At 44.5% G+C, this 18,337-nt stretch overlaps 1 protein-coding gene across 2 annotated transcripts in view; it reads left to right on the top strand.

Moving 5' to 3' along the window:
- GUCY2F (guanylate cyclase 2F, retinal) overlaps nucleotides 1-18,337 on the top strand; it is a 720,767-nt gene that overhangs the window by 616,515 nt on the left and 85,915 nt on the right. For both annotated transcript variants that reach the window (XM_069612625.1, XM_069612624.1), the window contains exon 16: nucleotides 1,802-1,900. In XM_069612625.1, the coding sequence (XP_069468726.1) occupies nucleotides 1,802-1,900 (99 nt within the window). The remainder of the gene's footprint in view (nucleotides 1-1,801; nucleotides 1,901-18,337) is intronic.

Here is an 18,337-nt window from a genome sequence, read left to right on the forward strand (position 1 = left end):
GGCAGTAACCCTGCCGGTGCTACTAGTGGGTTGCCGCCGGACCCCTAAAGAATTACGCCGCCTGACTTCCCGGTGGCACTGGGCTATTCCAAGTCCAGCGGCCAGGAAGTCAGGCACTGGCAATTTCGTTAGTCCCCATTCCCATAGAGTCCTATAGCACTATAGGACTCTATGGGAATGGGGACACAGGAGCACCGGCGGCACCGGCTCTCGTGAAAACTCTGCGGGCAGAGTTGTAGTATGCCGGTCCGGAAACAACAGTGCCGGGAAGCTTACCAGCACTGTTGTTTCCGGACCGGCACACATATAATGAGGTCCATTGTTACAATTAGCAGATACTTGCCCTTTACTTTTGCTCATTTGATGACTTGATGGCCTGTGACACAGACACGGTTAGGGACAACTCTGTTCACTAAAGTTCCATATCTTAACAGCATAGAAACCTTTTCCAAAAGGCATTTGCTTGATTTATTCCTGGATGTAAAACTAAGAACGAGTGTATGTTTGGAATATAGATTTATCTCGCCTTCAAACATTTAGGATTCCAGGACTGGTACTGAGATGGCTCAGACCCATTCTCACAGACAGGACCCACACGTTTACTCTTCTTGCCTTTTCTTGTTTTTTATAATTAAATATATAGTTCCTCAAGGATCCGCTCTGTCCTGCAGTCCATTTAATAATCTGCAACCTTCGACCTTGCTCATTAGGTCTTTCCCCTGGAACTTCTTTTTAACTGTGAGGCTATCATGCTGATTGTGGCTTAAGGAAAGATGGTCTAACACAAATATGGGTATAACCCTCTTTTTTGTTATAGGGGGGCCCGACTCATGAGAATAACACAGAAATAGTGTGGTTAGTAACTAGTGTGATTTAGTGCACTAAATTAATTCTACGTGCACTACTTTAGTCAACAAATTTGTGTTTCCATCTCGGAGGTTATTCTTTCATTAGACTCAGTGAGAATTTTATTAAGCATATTAGTTGTGCTATGATATATATGATTATGTGTTGTTTTAGTATCTCTTTTTGTATTATTGATGATGAATACATTTTTTTTGATCAGTTTATGACTGTTGTCTGATCAAAATGACAGGGGGATCTGCACCTCAGTCCTGCCACCTGTTGGCCACTATCTGTACCATATTGTGTTAAAGGGTGGGGCAGCCCGTACTCAATCGTGTGTATTCCTTGAAGAAAGACGGTGCCAAATTGGAAAATCCCGGTAATTTGGCCTGGCGTCAGATCCGTGAATTGTGCCAAACGTTCTAAAATGAAACCCCTCCAAAACAGAGATGTTGCTGGTGGGTCTGATTTTTTTCAAACATCAGTGGACTGTAGCCCTTTCCTTAGGACCCTGTCCGCAACCTTCCCAGAGGGTAAGAACCCTGGGGGTATATCTAGATGCAGCATTTCCCACTGAGAATCACGGAGATGGTAAAACATAAAATATTAAAAAGCCTCCGAAAGCATGTTGCTTTACCAATGCCCCACGTCACCCCAAACCTTCATTGGCAGCCATTGGAAAATAGATCTACTTCGTGTTCCTTGGCCCACCTTTTTGGGGAGAAAGCCTGTTGATATGTATCCCCTGTATAACTTCCAGATCTCTAGCGGATGATTTGGATGCCCAGCCATGGCTAAAATGGCCCAGAATGGGGTGGTAGGGCCTTGTCAAGCTCGATGAAATTATAAGTGCTAGTTGGATGTAGGCAAACTTCACCCATGGATCGTCAATACTTTGTTGTTTGAAACATGTATACACTCTTCATTTGTAATACTGCACTGACCTTCTCTTTAGGGCCTGTCGTTGCTGGAGTCGTGGGCCTCACCATGCCTCGATATTGCCTGTTCGGGGACACTGTAAACACAGCTTCGCGAATGGAATCTACTGGGTTGCGTGAGTAACTTTGCTGATATCACTCATTACTGTGTGTGTTGAGGGACCAGTAGAACAATAATAGCTACAAGAGATGTGATATGCTCTATTTTGATAGCAGCTTAAATAAGACCAAAGTACATATGAAACAGAACTTTCTTCTCATGCAGAAAAGCCATCATTCTTCCATTTATCAGCACCTTTTTCCCATCACCTAACTCCCAATCCATGGGAGGGAGGAGTGAAAGGGTCACCGCAGGTGCTTTTTATCAGTAGCATTGACACCACAAGTAGCAGCATAACATGTATTAAAGACCATAGGTTTAACACAACAGAGACAAACCTACCTTCTAATATCCTTCTACAGCAACGACCTATCTAATTTAGATCCTAATCCTGACTCCATCAATTACACATAAACATGACACATATTGGATTGCGTTTAAATAATGCAACTATTGTATTTTGCACCCATTATAAGGGGCACCCAAATCTTGCTTGCAGTATATGAGGCATAAGAGAACATTTGGTAAGTATTTATTTCCCTTTGAATTTTGAGCTTTGACAAATGCAATGCATCGATTTACCAGATGCCATCAAGGAATTTCATCCTCTGGAACAGGACACAAATTGCTCACGTGCACTGTATTGAGAGGAGCGTTTCTAAATGTAAGAAACCTGTGCAACCGCACTTGGGTAAGCCTTGATCCTTCTGCTTTTGTCAATTGCCACTGTATGTTGTGCACTTGCCTGTCTGGGTCAGGTGTAGACCGAATGACCTTGGAGTGCACATTTTTTATTTTGTATAGTTTCGGGTTGTACTATGAGTGTGGGCCCTTGAAGGGACACCTTCATGACATGGGGCCCTTTTGGAGGAATGTAGACCTATATTTTTGCACTAAGGTTTTTGTTTCTTTGATTTCCAAAGCTGATCTCCAATGAATATAACGCATTCATTTTAATTTTGTTTTAATTTCTTTACAACGTGCTTTTGCAAAAGACCCATCCGTTCATTAGAACAGAGCTCTGCATCCATTTGCTCTTCAGCTATTTTGGACTACACCTACCATCTTCCTTAGCCACCACAGTCAATGTTGAGGGATTGTGGGAGTCGTAGTACAAAACAGTTGGAAACATTTGCATGTTGCAGACACCTGCACTAGAACAATTATGCAATTATGCAAAATATGATTAAACAATCTTTGCATAGGAGAATCAGATTTATATAACTATCTGAGCAGGTGGTAATTTATCAGTAGAATTCTAAGAGGACTAGATGAGCCACGTTAGAAGACTAGAATATAGCAAGGGAGACCACACAGATGACAGAATGTGGGCCAACTGAGTTCAACAGATCAACAATGAGATGAACCACAGGCGAGAAAAGCTGACAAGCAGAATGATTAGAATCAACAAGATATGATAAATATTGGTTTTGTCTAAATAATTTTGATAATGCTAATTTAGTTCGACCTACTGTTAGTAGTTCGACCAAAACATATGTTTTAGTGCGGCGGATGCCTCACTATAGTTAAGGTGTGTAGCAAGGTCCGTAGGAAGCCCAAAATTTGAATTGCTAATAACTTTTGACTTGCAAGATGGAGATGGCTGATATTTTGCATGGGACGCCCTCTCCTAGCCATTTTGGGAAAGAGTTGTTGCAAAAAGAAAAACTTAATAATAAAGCAAAAAAAACCTGTTTTCGTCCTACTCCCATTCTTTTCCCCATAGAGAAAAGGTCAAAACGTCTGTGCAGCGCACAGCAAAAACCACTGGCCGTAATTGGACCAGGTATGAATCAACTTTGACTCGATTTCTGGGAAGGGTTATTCCATCCAGTGGCTGTTAAAATGTTTGATGGATAAGGGAGTGCCCTCTTCTCCCAGAATTATAGCTATATTTGTGTCCCACAATGCATCAGCAAGGCTTGTCAGAAATGAAAAGCAGCAATTTTTTTTTTTGCCCAATGCGAGTGATAACTGTGGTTATAACCTGTGTTAACCGAAAAGGAAAAGTGCAAAAATAGCCATTTGGAGGAGAGAAAAGGATGAAATGGCACCTGGCTAGAGTTGGGGAGGAAGAGAGAGGACAGCATGTGAAATTGGGGAGTTGGGGGTGGTCAGGGAAAAATGTTACCATTTGAACGTTTTTGCATAACCTGGGTTATGCCTGGAGATAACTGCGGTTCTAACCTGGGTTAGCCAAAAATGAAAAGTGCAACAAAATAAATCCATTTGGAGGAAGAAAAAGGATGGAATGGAATCAGGCTAGATGTGGGAAGGGGGAAAGGGGACAGCATGTGAAATTGGGGACTTGGGGGTAGTCAGGAGACAGTTAGATTTCAAAATGTTTTGCATAGCTTGGGTTGTGCTTGGGGATCACCATGGTTATAACATGGGTTTGCCAAACATGAAAAGTGCAAAAAAGCTGTTTGGTGGAGGGAAAAGGATGAAATGGCATCAGGCTACAGGTTTAGAGGAGGAAAGAGGAGACCATGTGAAATTGGGGACTTAGGGGTGGTCAGGGGACAGAGTTACAGTTTGAATGTTTTGGCATTAAAACTGTAACTTTGAGTGCGATGTGATGAAAAATCAGCATATTTGAATTTTTTGCTTGATGCGAGTGATAACCGTGGTTATAACCTGTGTTAACCAAGAATGAAAAGTGCAAAAATAGCCATTTGGAGGAGAAAAAAGGAAGAAATGGCATCAGGCTAGAGGTGGGGAGGCATATGAAATTGGGTAGTTGGGGGTGGTCAGGGAAAGGTTTTACAGTTTGAACGTTTTTGCATAACCTGGGTTATACCGGGGAGATAACCATGGTTATAACCTGTGTTACCCGAAAATGAAAAGTGCAAAAAAGCCATTTGGAGGAAGAAAAGGATGAAATGGCATCAAGCTAGAGGTGTGGAGGGGAAAAGGGGACACCATGTGAAATTGGGGAGTTGGGAGTGGTCATGGGACAAAGTTACATTTCAAACGTTTACACATAAGCTGGGTTATACCGGGGATAACTGCGGTGTAAACTGATTTAGCCGAAAATAAAAATTGCAAAAACTGTAATTTGGTGGAGGAAAAAGGATGAAATGGCTTCGGGCTAGAGGTTGGGAGGGGGAAAGAGGACATCATGTGAAACTGGGGAGTTAGGCGTGGTCAGGGGACAGAGTTACAGTTTGAATTTTTTCGCATAACCTAGGTTATACCCGGGGATAACCACAGTTGTAACCACGGCTACAACAGAAAAAGCGAGCGGGAATGAAAGTGTGTTACATGAAAAGAAGTGTGATGGAGCTAACAGGAGTGGGAAAGGGAGAAAAAAAGAACATGAGGAGCATGGGGTCCATGGGAAGAGAAGGGGGCACTTGGTGAGTGCCTGTGAGGGTGGGGAATAGCTTTGGATTCCTCCAGCGTTTTCGCATAACCGCAGGAATAACCCAGGTTATGGGCAGTTTAATGACATGACTGCAGGCATCAGAAAAGAGTTTAAAAAAAGAACAGTTTACAGGTTGTTCGGGAATGGGAAAATAATTAAAAAAACAATAATAAGTGGACATGCATAGTGGGCATGGTCGAAGGCCATAGCTAGTGAGCCCTAAGGAAACCTATAGGTGGAACCGGTTCAGTGGTCAGGACCAAAGTACATGGCTAGTGGGCCCTAAGGAAACCTATAGGTGGATCATGTACAGTGGCAACAGCCGAAGCCGTAGCTAGGGAATCCTAAGGGTGGATCATGTACAGTGGCAACAGCCGAAGCCGTGGCTAGGGAATCCTAAAGGTGGATCATGTACAGTGGCAACAGCCGAAGCCGTGGCTAGGGAATCCTAAAGGTGGATCATGTACAATGGCAACAACCGAAGCCGTGGCCAGGGAATCCTAAAGGTGGATCATGTACAATGGCAACAACCGAAGCCGTGGCTAGGGAATCCTAAAGGTGGATCATGTACAATGGCAACAACCGAAGCCGTGGCTAGGGAATCCTAAAGGTGGATCATGTACAATGGCAACAACCGAAGCCGTGGCTAGGGAAACCTATAGGTGCATCATGTACAGTGGCAACAGCCGAAGCCGTGGCTAGGGAAATCTATAGGTGGAACATGAACAGTGGCCATGGTTAGTGACTTTGAATAAACTACGTTATAACAAAACCTTTGAAATTCATTGAAAAACTTTAGGTGAGGAACAGTTAAGGTGATCAACGCAACAAAATTCTTAAAATTCAGAAGATGTGAACACATCATTAGATTCTAGGGGTCATGAACGGGGGAGGCTGAGTGAAGATGACCATCACTTCCCACATCCGCTGAATTTCAAGGGTTGTGTTGCTTTAAATATGATCATCTTAATTGTCCCTTAACTAACGTTTTTTCTGTGAAAATATATAAATATGTCCAATAGGGTAATGAGTCAAACCGATAATTCCTCTTTTGATCAAAAATGTAATTACCCTACTACGTTTCAGCTTCCACCTTCCTCAGATAGCGTAAGAGGTCTCTCGCAGTGCCTGCTCATCTGCTCAGTTCACTCAAAGCACAGTGCTGCATCTTACAAAAAGCATGATAGGCCAAAGGCCCATTTGGAATGTAGAATGAATGCAGTCTCCAGAAATGTCCGAATAGACTAGGTCAGCAGATGTTGTCACTGATATTATGTCTACCTGGAATCAATGAGTGTTCACATTAAAACCAGATGTTCTCTCTAGAGTCCAACAGCTCTGCTCTAAAGACATGCTCCAGAGGGACAAGTCTCATGTCTGACAAGGAATGGTTAAATGATTGGCTAAAGGCTGGTCCACTCTTCGTTCAATTATGGCTGATTTATGATTTCTGAAGAGAGTGCAAAGGTAATTGGTGGTTTGGCCCACATATTGCTTTTTGCAGTTCTGTTGGTGCTGAATCACGTAAACCACAATGGATGATCTGCATATAAGAAAATGTTTGCCCTCGAAGCTTCTTCCACTGGTAGAGCAGGTGATAGTGGAGGTTTGTAAAAGATATTCTCGTGTCATACATCTATTGAATTCACAATAGGACACTCCCTGGTGTGTAACAGTTTGTTTTAATCCTGTCCTAATAATACGTTTACTGAAATTTAGAAATGCAATGACTGGTAGCTTGGGGAAAGCCTTTTGTAATATTTTGAAGCTGGCCAGTATGGGAAAGGTTTCCTGACAGATGTTTTCGAGGTTGGCTGCTGCTGGATGGATATCCACCACCAGTAGCATCCGGTCAAATGTGCCTCTTCTGATGGTGTTACAAATAAGTGTTTCTCTCTGTAATTCAAAAGATGTTTTCATCTGCCGCTGTATGCTATGCAATGGGCAGCCTTGCCGTTGCAATAGATATAGTGAGCTATTATATCATGTGTGTGTGGGTACACAAGGGTGGGGCATGGGCGGTGGGAAGGGCAGAACGAGGGTGAGTAGGTAGGAAAATGCAAAAAATAAAGAACAAATTCAACATAACAAAAATTGGGTCAACTACATTATCACTATCAAATTTGTTTAGCTGAACCCACTTAGAACCAGCCAGATGGAGACCACGAGCAGGTGATTGGAGATTAAAGGAAAGTGGATTTCAGAGATAAAAATAAGTTGAAGAGTAAGAGAACAAGCTGGGAGACTGACTGGGAGAGAAACAAAATAGTGAAGCTTGGAAAGAACAGGGTAAGTAATAGACTTTCCTTTGCTTGAAAAGATGGACTTTCAGAAGGTCATAAAGTTGAAGAATGTGAGCGTTAAATGAGAAAATAGAGTCAAAGATCAGAGTAGCATCAGAGTGAAGAACGGAAGAACGAGGCAGGATTGAAATAAAGGGACAGAAGTGAAGGGAATTTCATGGAATGTTAAACAGATAAAAAGATAAACGAGAGCTGCACAATGTTATGGGACTAAAGGGGCAGGCTGGGCCAAAACAATACAGGTGTCAAGTGGCTGCTGTAGCATTCGGAACATTGCTTTTCTGCGGTTGGCATTCCATACATTAAATCATTCTACTACACTGGCTCCCGCCTTTCGAACCCTCATGCTATGCCTATTACCCATCTCCAGGAACTAATTCCATCTGATCCAACCCTGGGAACCTATTTCTTTAAATTAGTTTTTCCCTGTCCTTGGTTTCAGTTTTTGTTCTCTTAAAATATACCTGTTCTCTGGTTCATTTTCATTGTTTCCTTCCTTTATTTACGTTGCAAGATCCCTTTTTCAGTGTTAACTGTTGTGTCATTTATGTTGTATTGGTTAATTCAAACAGGCCTCAGCACAGAGACCTAAGGGATGTCATGCGACTCTGCTCACTGTAAATGCCTGCTTGAAGAGAGTTTACCCAAATAAGACATTTACTATGTAACATAAATCTGCTTAGATAAAGGTACTCATAGAGTTAAACTCATAGAATTCCAAGAATTTAAAATTGACAAAGGTTGGAAAGGGTTGGCTGGAGAGCAATTGTGCTTGATCATCTAGGAAACCTGCACAGCTGTCCTATTACCTATTACAGTATATCTGAAAGGCACAGGAATCCCCACTCTCTAGATTAGGGTTTTAGTACAATAGTTCATCTCGGAAAGAAAATCCAGAGGATACAATTTGGAAAATATCGTATTAAGGATTTTATTATACCTAATACATATAATCTGATGTGAGTTTAATCACGATTTAATCCGCACTCAGGCAATTACTTATTTAACATAGCAGGAATACATTTAAAAACATCAAAATTTCATAAAATTAATACTATTAAATGCATTCATCCACTTCCATACCACATACATCAATCCACTCAAACATGCCAACAATGAATATAAGATGAAAACATATGACAATTCATCAACAATCCAATTATTATAAAAAAAGATTTTTTGTGCAAAACAAGATGCATAGCCACAGTAGATTTTAGAAAAGTGATCAACAGTAGGGATAGGCCAAAGTTGATAAGTCTTTGAAGTTGGCCTTATCCAAGGTTTGTTTCTCTACCGGTTTCGACGTATAAATGTTGTTAGGGTTACGTCTTCATCAGGAGATAGTAATTGGGTTTCTATAAGCAAAATAAGCATAAAGCCATACATTCCCAAAAAATAATCATTAAGAAAAGGAAAAGGAGAAGAAAGAAAGGAAGTGTGGATGTATTGCGTAACAATTTCAAAGTGTAGAATAAAAAGATCTACTCTTGTCCTGCTTGTGGCCCCAAACCTATATGTCTCTGGGGTAAACCAAGGGTATCATGCAGGGAGTGCGACCATGAAGGGATCAGTGTCCTTAGGCAAGGCAAAAAGTGAGTCATAGCTGAAAACAGATCCATTGTGAGTAAAGTAGATCACCAACCATACGTGAAGCCCAAATAGTGAGGTCCTTTTAAAAGTAAAAAGTCCCTTTTCTAGAAACTACAGACTGACCTGGGTACAATTGGAGTCAATCCGTTGTATGTGTGGTACTGGAACCACTGTCAAAAGTAGGCAGAGTCCAGATGAGAAATCCTGCGTGATAGATGGGTCAGCTTGAAGCTCCAATCTAAAGATTTTAGATAAATAATAATGTCAGCTGCCATATCAAATGAAAAAGGTAAATGATACACGGGGAGCTGTAAATGAGAAAGGGGCAAGTGGTTATTTTCTTACCCAGAGTAACGGGTAATGCAGGGGTGCAAGTGGAAGTAATGGTGCACCTCAGCAAGATGTTATCGGCGAGGCCCGTAGTTCAGGAGAGATGGGCCCTGAATCTTGCATGTCTAAAACATCAAGAGCGAACAAGAGAGAGAAGAACTAATAGGTCATTGTATGCCGTCATTTGAACCAGTATACGCCATGTAAATGACCTGTTAGTGAGTGACTGGCAGTTGCAAAATGCAACAGCCTAAGGATATATAATTTAATATGTGTGGATCAACAAGTGTTCAGCTGAAAAAGTATGTATTCAGCTGGAAGGGCACAACAATGGCGCTAGTATATCCTTGGAATCACTTACCCGAATGGACGCTGACACCGAGGTGACCGCTGCAGCGATGGAAGCCGAAGTCCGCTATGGAATTGAAAACCTCGGGATTCGTCCGACTCACTCTGGGGACCGTAGTGACGCATCTGAACAACTAAGTTGTTGGTGCGTTTAAATGCGAGATGACTAATCACGTGATGCAGTTCCAAAACTTGGGTGGAGCTAACTTGGGTCATCCGCTCATGTGATTGTTTAGACAAGAGAGCAGCATGTACCCGTACATTACGTGGACGTGCTCACGAATGTTTCTGCCGGCACTCTAGTGTGTTTCTATGGAAACAACCGAAAATGAACCTACAACGTTATTCAGCCATTATGCACCATACCCAATGGAGCACACAGCCTTAAAGTCAATGTGAATAACCGAAGTGAGTGACAAAAATGATTTAAATACATCAGGAAAGTGTGTCTATGTTTTATTATGTGTCTTGATAGTTCCAAATATAAGAATGATGGAAAAATATGCCGAATGGATAACACTAGTATTATTAACCCTAAAATCAGCTATGATAGTATATAGCCCTACTGTGTGTGGCACTTACCTATTACAGACATGATCCTATTTCCATGAAAGCTCCCCTGAACACACCTGTCCCAATGCTACTAGGGACTTCTCAGGGGCTCCGTCATGGACTTTTAGAGGCCGGAAGGATTTAGATATAGGAGCAGGAGTCATACTCAGTCAAGCTTACCCGCTCCTTCCAAGCATGTGATGTGGAGCTACTCATTGCACGTCAGGCAACACGAAAAGGCGCAACATTGTGCCGCCCATCTACAGGAGTCCATTGGGACTATTCCTGGTCCCCAAGGCTTTTTCTAATTGATCTTCCCCCGAGGTTCCTTTCAGGATTTTTCTGGCCAGTACTGTCACTGGGCCTTTGCCTGAAGGTCACCAGCAGTGGCCTGCTCCTGACCTAGGCAAGATTCCAGTCAGGCAAACGTATTAGAAGGCAAAACCTCTGGCCGCGCTTCATCAGGGTGTGGCTTATGATCCTCGGTTTGGGCCATCCATTCACAGAACTATGCAGTGCCACCTAGACTGCACATTCATGCACCACATTGGTGTGCCACCCTCATCTATTTATGTCAGGGAGTGCCGCAAAAAGGCAGACCAGAGGAAACACGAGAGGAACATCTCAGAAAGCATCTGCCACAGGGAGCTGGAGCCTTGTCCTCACAACATGGACTCAGCATTAGATTAGGTCTGGTCAGTTCCCTCAAGGGATGAACCCCAACCCTCTTGTACACTTTGGGAACACTTTCAGGTCCTGACCATGATGCAGATAATCGGGTTCCTCAGGTTTTCCCCATTCTAGAGAGTCCAGTGTTCCTGCAAACAGAGCGGTTCGTTTCCAACGAGGAAACGTCTCTTCCCTCTTCCTAGGTTGAATTCACGGTTATGAGGTCAACTACACTCATAACCGAGTGTGGGAATGCCTAATTCACCTTTTGGAAAGTAGGTTGATGAGCTGTATACTCCCTTATTATATCCCCTTATTCAGACCAGCTCCCACGTGTACTCAGGCTTTTCTGGCAGGACCCATTTTGCCTCTGGGATCTTCATAGGATGAGCCATTGCTAGCCTGGTTCCTAGTCATTATGGCTTTGCCTACACTAAGGTTGCTCTTTTGATTTCAAATAATTGAAGTGGTCCTTGAATCTCGGTAATACCTCCCATTACTCTGGTCCCTGCGCATACTCCTTGGTTAGTGTCTATGGCCTCCTTGACCACAGAAGAAGTACAACTGTCTGCTCCCTGTAGGGTGACATCAGTCCACACAACTCTTAAAATGACAGATTCTTCCTGGGCTCTGTAGGCACTTTTATCTTAATGCATATTCTGAACCAGCTGGCACAACCAGCTTCAAAGCCCATGTCTCCTACACCCACCCCAAGTGGTCACCTACCCTCATAACCGAGTGTGGGCATGTATAATTCACCTTTTGGAGATTAGGTTGATGAAGAAGACTCAGAAGAGATTCCCCACACTTCCATGGAAGAATCATGCAGATCATGGAACTTCTGAGGTTGCAGCTTAGTCCAGTGGAGTACGGGGTGATTTCCAAAGTTCTTGGTGCCAAATGGGATAAGACTGGCTTACCACTCTAGGCATACATACTAAAGAAGGATAGGAAGTTGTACAAAGCCACACACAGAGTAACCCCCACTAATCACAGACGTGATGCTACATCCAGCTTTATCCATGAGAAGGTATGTCTGGTCTTGCATGCCTCTGCCCAATATGTTTTGGTATCAGCTGCCTTTTCCCAGGGTCACTCACCATCATCACTGTGAGCCTTTTGTCAACACATTCTATTGCCCTTTACTAAGGAGGACAAGGCTACAGATGCACTAGGCAATATGTTATATTCAAATAGTGCACGCCACCTGCGTCAGGCTAAAGCAGATGACATTTTAGGGGCGTGGTGAGAAATTGGGAGTTTGCTACCAATCTGCTGCTGGGAAAAGCAAGACCAATATCCTGGCTGGTTTAAGCAGAGGCCAAAACAGTGGTCTATGATATCTTAAAGGTGGCAGCCAGGCATGGGTCTGGGCCTACATATCAGACAAATATCTTGGCTCAGAACAAAGCTTACTCAAGAGGCTCAGGATAAAGTAAAGGATTTGCACTTTGAGGTAGAGGCCCTTTTTGCATATTACAAAAGATGATGGGTTATCCAAGAAGAAGACCAACTCTGTAACAACCAAGTCACGTTCAGCCATAAAAATGAGTCTGCAAAATCCTTTTCTTCCAACTTACCAGAAAACCGACTGGAGTTTGCCCTCTGGCGAGTTTAGGAACATCCAGGCCAGGTTGCAAACAGACAGTAGAGATGGCCAGTCTATCCCGTAGAGGTAATGTCAGAGGAACGAAGGGCTTCTTTCAAGGCCACAATGTCCTCACCTTGTGGCACACTTAATGTTTAATGGTTTACTGGCCCAGTACCACAGGGATCCGGTGGGGGTCTTGGGTCGCACTCAATCTGGCTACCCTTCAGTCTGTGACCTAAAACCCCTGTACTATCTCAATGATCCGACTGTGATACAGCCTTTCCCTCTATTCTCCCATCTACCACCTTTCCCTCTTCTTTCACTTCTTCCCCCTAAAACCTTTCTTTGGAACTGCAGAGCGAGGTCATGATGCTTTGATGTCTGGAGGTGATAGAGCCAGTCTCTCCCCAGATTAATGCAGAGGGCTTCTTTTTTTCAGTTGCTTGCAGACTTAAAGAAAGACAAGGGGTGGACGATTCTAGACCTTTCTCCTGTACAACTCAACTTACAAACAGAGAGATTCAAGATGGTCTCCTCGGCCCTAATGTGGTCTCCCTCTATGGCCCCCCCCACTGCACATACCTGAGGTTTGCCACAGCAAGCCAGTCATACCAGTTTAGGATCCTTCCCTTTCGCCTGAGCTCTGCCCCCAGACTTATAATGATGGTGAAGGTGGCAGTCACAGCTGCCTCACGTCAGGGGTGCATTCACATTTACCCCTATGTGGATGACTAGCTGGTGGGAGAAGCAATCCTGGATTAAGCTCTACTATCAAACAGGATCACATGAGACATGATATTCGCACTGCAACTTACAGTAAAATTTAAGTAGCCCTCCCTATCACCATCTGGCAGCATCCAGTTCATTGGGCTAATATAACAGCAAAAGCAGGGTATGCCCCCCCCCACATCCACATGCAGGACATTATCTGGATTTTCAATCTACTCCTTCCTATGTCTCACTCCTTGACCCAGCCCTTTCAGATGGATCTGGGTCTGATGGCCTCTTGCATTCTGTTGGTGGCACCCTGAAGGATGTACATGAGAGAGACTCAGCTGCACCTACTGGCTTGCTGGTGTCAGGCTTTACAGTTTCAATCCGCAGGGATCCCAGTTCCTTCTCCAGTAAAGAAAGACCTCCACTGGTGGATGGAGTTCACCAATATCCTTGTGAGGGAGGCGGGGGGTGTTCCTATATTTATCCCCTCAACTAAGAAAAGCATGGATACAAACTCCTTCCTCACAGACTGAATAACCTCGACACTCATGATTTGAGGTACCCGGAGGAGAGCTCTATACACATTGAGAGTCTGGAGATCTAACCCATGTTTCTGTCCATCAGCATTGCAGATCTGATTCCTCTCAGGGGCCACAGAGCTCTCATGTACATTGAAAGTATCACTGCCATGGCCTACATGAGCAAGAAGGGTGGGACTCTCTTTCATTCCTCTGCAGAACTGTGATCGACATTTTTCTGGTGGGCTTTCATCTAGTGAGAGAGCGTAGTGTTCGGAGAAGATGTCCCCAGACTTGCAATGGTTGACAATGTGGGGGTTGCTCAGGGGTCCAGGCTCTACCCCCTCCACATGATGTAGGCCTTTTGAGTGGTATGGGGAGGATCTACTGCCCTCCTGCCCCACATTATGAAGACTTGCGAGCAGGGATTCTCAACCCAATAGCGCTACATTTCATGTCCCTGTGAAAGTACCTTTCCAAATAGCTGTGAATAGTTTAATGGGCCCTTTAAGTCAGGACCTGTGGTGTCAGGCCTATGTAAAGAAAAGAGCAGGATATGCAGATGTCATAGACACAAAACTAATTATGTCCACTATGGAAAACCTTCCTGATGCAGACTGCACAAACAATGGTGTGGCGAGTGGAGGGGGAGGGGCACAGCAGGAACCTAAGAAGTGTCCCCTCCACTCACAGCGCTTGACATGTGTGTTGCCCTGCACATGCGCCTCTTGACCAAAACAAAGATATTTGACCAGCCTTTTAAAGGTTCAGTTGGCAACCATGGCAAGACAATTACCAGTCATTCAAATACACGTAAACAGTGCAATCCATTAGGAGCAGACGAATCCCCAAGAGATGACAATCAGAAACCCAGTCTACATCCCACAAGAAGTGAGGGGAGTTGCAATACTGGAGCAGTGAGTGGATGAGAGACAGAAGTTCAGGTAGAGTTGGATGTGCAGGAAGAAGTAGCGGTACAGAGAGAGATGGGAGCGTAAGTGGAGATGGAGCTGATGCTGGAGGTGTAGAGAGAGCTGGACATACAGGAGGAGGTAGTGGTTCAGTGCGGGCTGGAAATGTAGGAATAGGGGTAGGAGCAGCGAGACATGGCAGAGCAGAATGAGGTGAAAATCTAGCATGATGATGGGGTAGAACGAAGGTTGGAGCTGGTGAAGACCATAGGGGGGGAACGAAATGCAAGACGGTGGAGGAGGTTAACATTTAGGAAGCAAAGACAGGAGAGGCAAAGAGACTTAGGGTGTGAGGACCATGGAGGAGGGGAGAGATGAAACATCTAGGGAAAAGAGAAGAAGAGGGAAGTTCTGTAGGGGCTTAAGGACTTTGAGAGTCAGCGAGTAATACAATGGCAGTCTGTCACCAATCTGAATGTAGTCGGAGAAGGAATGAACACATAGTGGATTGTTGAAGTGGTTAGTGGACAGCCAGCTCTGGGGATGGAGCCACGTCCCAGTGTCAGGACCCAAAGCACGTCAGCAGCGAATTGGCAAGAAAGAACTTCTGACAGGGTTGGGTGGCGTCCTTATTGGGTCCCTGAGACGGTACTATGAGATAAACCCCAACTAAGCAGATAAAGATCTCTGTGCCCACCTCAACATTGGGAGGTGCTGCTGATCCTACTTCAACAGACTCTGTAACTTAAAACCTCTATAACTATTGAGTGTTGCTGCCTTGCCTCCGGCCTTCCAGAAAAAGGACCACTGCTAACCCAGACTTCACCTATTTGAGCCACTTTGTATCTAACGACTGTGAGCGATGAAAGGAAAAGGCCCAGATAGACCTTTCAGGAACCTTTTTGAAGCAGGAAGATGTTCAGCCATTCTGACTGTTGCTGAGTTGCCCACCTGTGTAGGTTGAACCTGAATAAGCCTGTTGGAACTTTACCTAAAGCTATGACCTCTGTGGAGTACTCCTGGCTTCTTGACAGTTCAAAGAGACCCTTTGAGAAGGAAGCCCAAAGTCCTGCATGGGTGGGAGCCTCCACAGGGGATTGTGGAGTTTGTTTATTCAGGGAGGTTCCCTCTGGTGGATCCGTTGCCAATTGGGACAACAGGAAGTGCACTCTCTATGCCTCAATGAAGGGGAAAGGGGTGGACTTGTCTTTCTCCTGCCCTGTGGGGGTCAGATGATCTATGCATCTGTTCCAACCATCGTTATTTTGAAGATTCTGCACCAGTTGAAAGGTTCTCTCAACTGCCATTTCCTGTCGATTGCTCCTGACTGGCTCACCAGGATCTGTATTTTGGAACTTCTCGAGGTGATCTTTTCAGTTGTGGCTGCTTCCTCAGAGGCTGGATCTTGTGTTTCAATGGGGGAGATTAGGTTCTTCACCCTCCACAATTGCTTTCCTTAGTGGCAAGGTCTGTGAGGACTTAGAGGTTGCAGGGCTTGGCTTGTTCTCAGCAGAACATGGACATCACATCAATGAGGAAATCCTCCACTCACTCCCAATATTGCAACAAATGGTCTAGCTTTTGTCACTGAAGCCTGGAGAAGCAGTGTATTCCCATCTGGGCTTCCTTACACCGGGTCTTCTCCTTCACGTCTTCCTCTGGGAGCACAGGCATCTCAATAAATGTTTGCCATATGAACTTATTGCCCATAGGGAGCTATCTCAATGTGAATGGTACCTCATATTTGTAGTCATAAAAGACACGTGAATGGTCTCCTCAGGCTTCATCCCCTCTGTAAGATCCTCACCCACCGCTGGATCTTAATGTAGTTTTTTATTCTCTGGCACATAGACATTTCCAGCATGGTCTTTGCAGACTTTGGTCGGCTACCATGGAGAACAGTATTTCTAGTCACCATCAGGTAGCTTCAGAGATTGGGCGCTCTCCTGGCACTCTGCACCGCTGAGCTTGATCTCATATTCGGACACGGAGGCCCTTCACACACTCACTCACTTCCTTCATAAATAAGGCAGTGTCATAGTTTCATATTAACCAGGGGGTTTTGGTACTGGTTTTCTTTCTGAGTCCTTTTCAGATGCAGAGCAAACAGTTCACACGCTTCACATCCTGGATGCTGTTAGGCCTCCTAATATTTACCTGTATCAGTCGAAGTGCTTTCAAGTTTCCAATCACTTCTTTGTTACCGTCTCGGACCCGCTCCTGTCCTCAAAGCTTCAAAGGCTGCCATAGCCCATTGGTTGTTGGCCTGCATTCTGAAATCTTGCAAACTAAGAAATGTGTCTACTTCATAGGGCGTTCATGCCCACATGGCGCGGACTAAGTCAGTCCTTTGCTCTTCCAGGAGCATGGCCTGCTGGAAGAGATTTGCAAGGCCACTCTTGGGCAACCTCACATGTTTAGATCAAGCACCTGGTTGTGCATTGCAGTTCTAGGGCCGCCAGTAATTTCAGCATGACGGTCACGTGTAGTCTTTTTGGCCCTGCGCTTCTCCATCCAATCTGTGGAGTTAGTTGCTTTGCATTCTCACATGAGTGCCACGGAAAGGGGACAAGACATATGAGTGAGTACAACTTACTCACTGTAGTGACTACTGCACCACTATTCCTTAGTATCCTTTCCTCCACATGACTCTCCTCCATCCTTGCTAATAGGAGTCTAGGGTATCCACGTGGTTCTAAGGATTTCAGGGATTCGTGGAGAGTATGTGCATGGGAGCACCCATGCAAGGGGCATGTCTGTGCCTGCATTCTCCCAACTAATTTTCTTTATGAATTCTAATCCTTTTGCATCAGTCTCCCATCCTGGCCCTGTTCCGGAAGAAGCTCCATATATATGGAGGAAAGGACACTACAGCAGTTGCTCCGATGGAATCGGCCGAAATGACCGAATCCAATTTACCTACCCCACCAAAAGACCTAAAATACATACCACCAAAAGTTCAAAATACTAAAAGTTCGTACCTTTTGTGGTATGTATATTTTGGTGGCGTAGGTAAAAAAAAAAGAAAAACAAAGGCTGTGGGAGTTGCAGGGGTGTCCCCCGCAACACCCCGCTCAATAGTGAGTTGGGGTTTGCGGCGGATACCCCCGCAGCTGCCCAGCACAAAAAAAAGGACACTGCGGCGCCGGTTCCCGATCACAGAAGTGAAAGGGAACCAGCGTTGCAGGGTCATAGTGCTTTGAGGTGAAAGGTAAGTAGGGGGTGGGGTGTGTTGGGGGTGTGATCAGGGGTGGGAGTGTGGGCAGGGATTAGGTTTTGGGGTTGTTTTGCAACGGATGTCAGCATGAGAAAGGTACAAACTTTTATGTATATCGCACATTTCCGTCGCTGACCTTTCCGCCACGGTAAAGCAACCCCAATCCGCTAGGGTGAGCAACTTGTACTATATTAGTAGCAGTGGGTGGTGCCTATCTCTGGGTGCAGACCCCCTCAGCTATTAAGACTCGGAGGAGTAAGAAGAGGACTCAGAATAATGATGGTCAGTGTTAAGAAATAGGGCCATTTTGCCCCAGGGCATATAAACTCTGTACACTCTT

This window comes from Ambystoma mexicanum, chromosome 5p (genome assembly GCF_040938575.1).
Source record: "Ambystoma mexicanum isolate Mex_15411 chromosome 5p, UKY_AmexF1_1, whole genome shotgun sequence".
Classification (NCBI taxonomy): Eukaryota; Metazoa; Chordata; class Amphibia; order Caudata; family Ambystomatidae; genus Ambystoma; species Ambystoma mexicanum.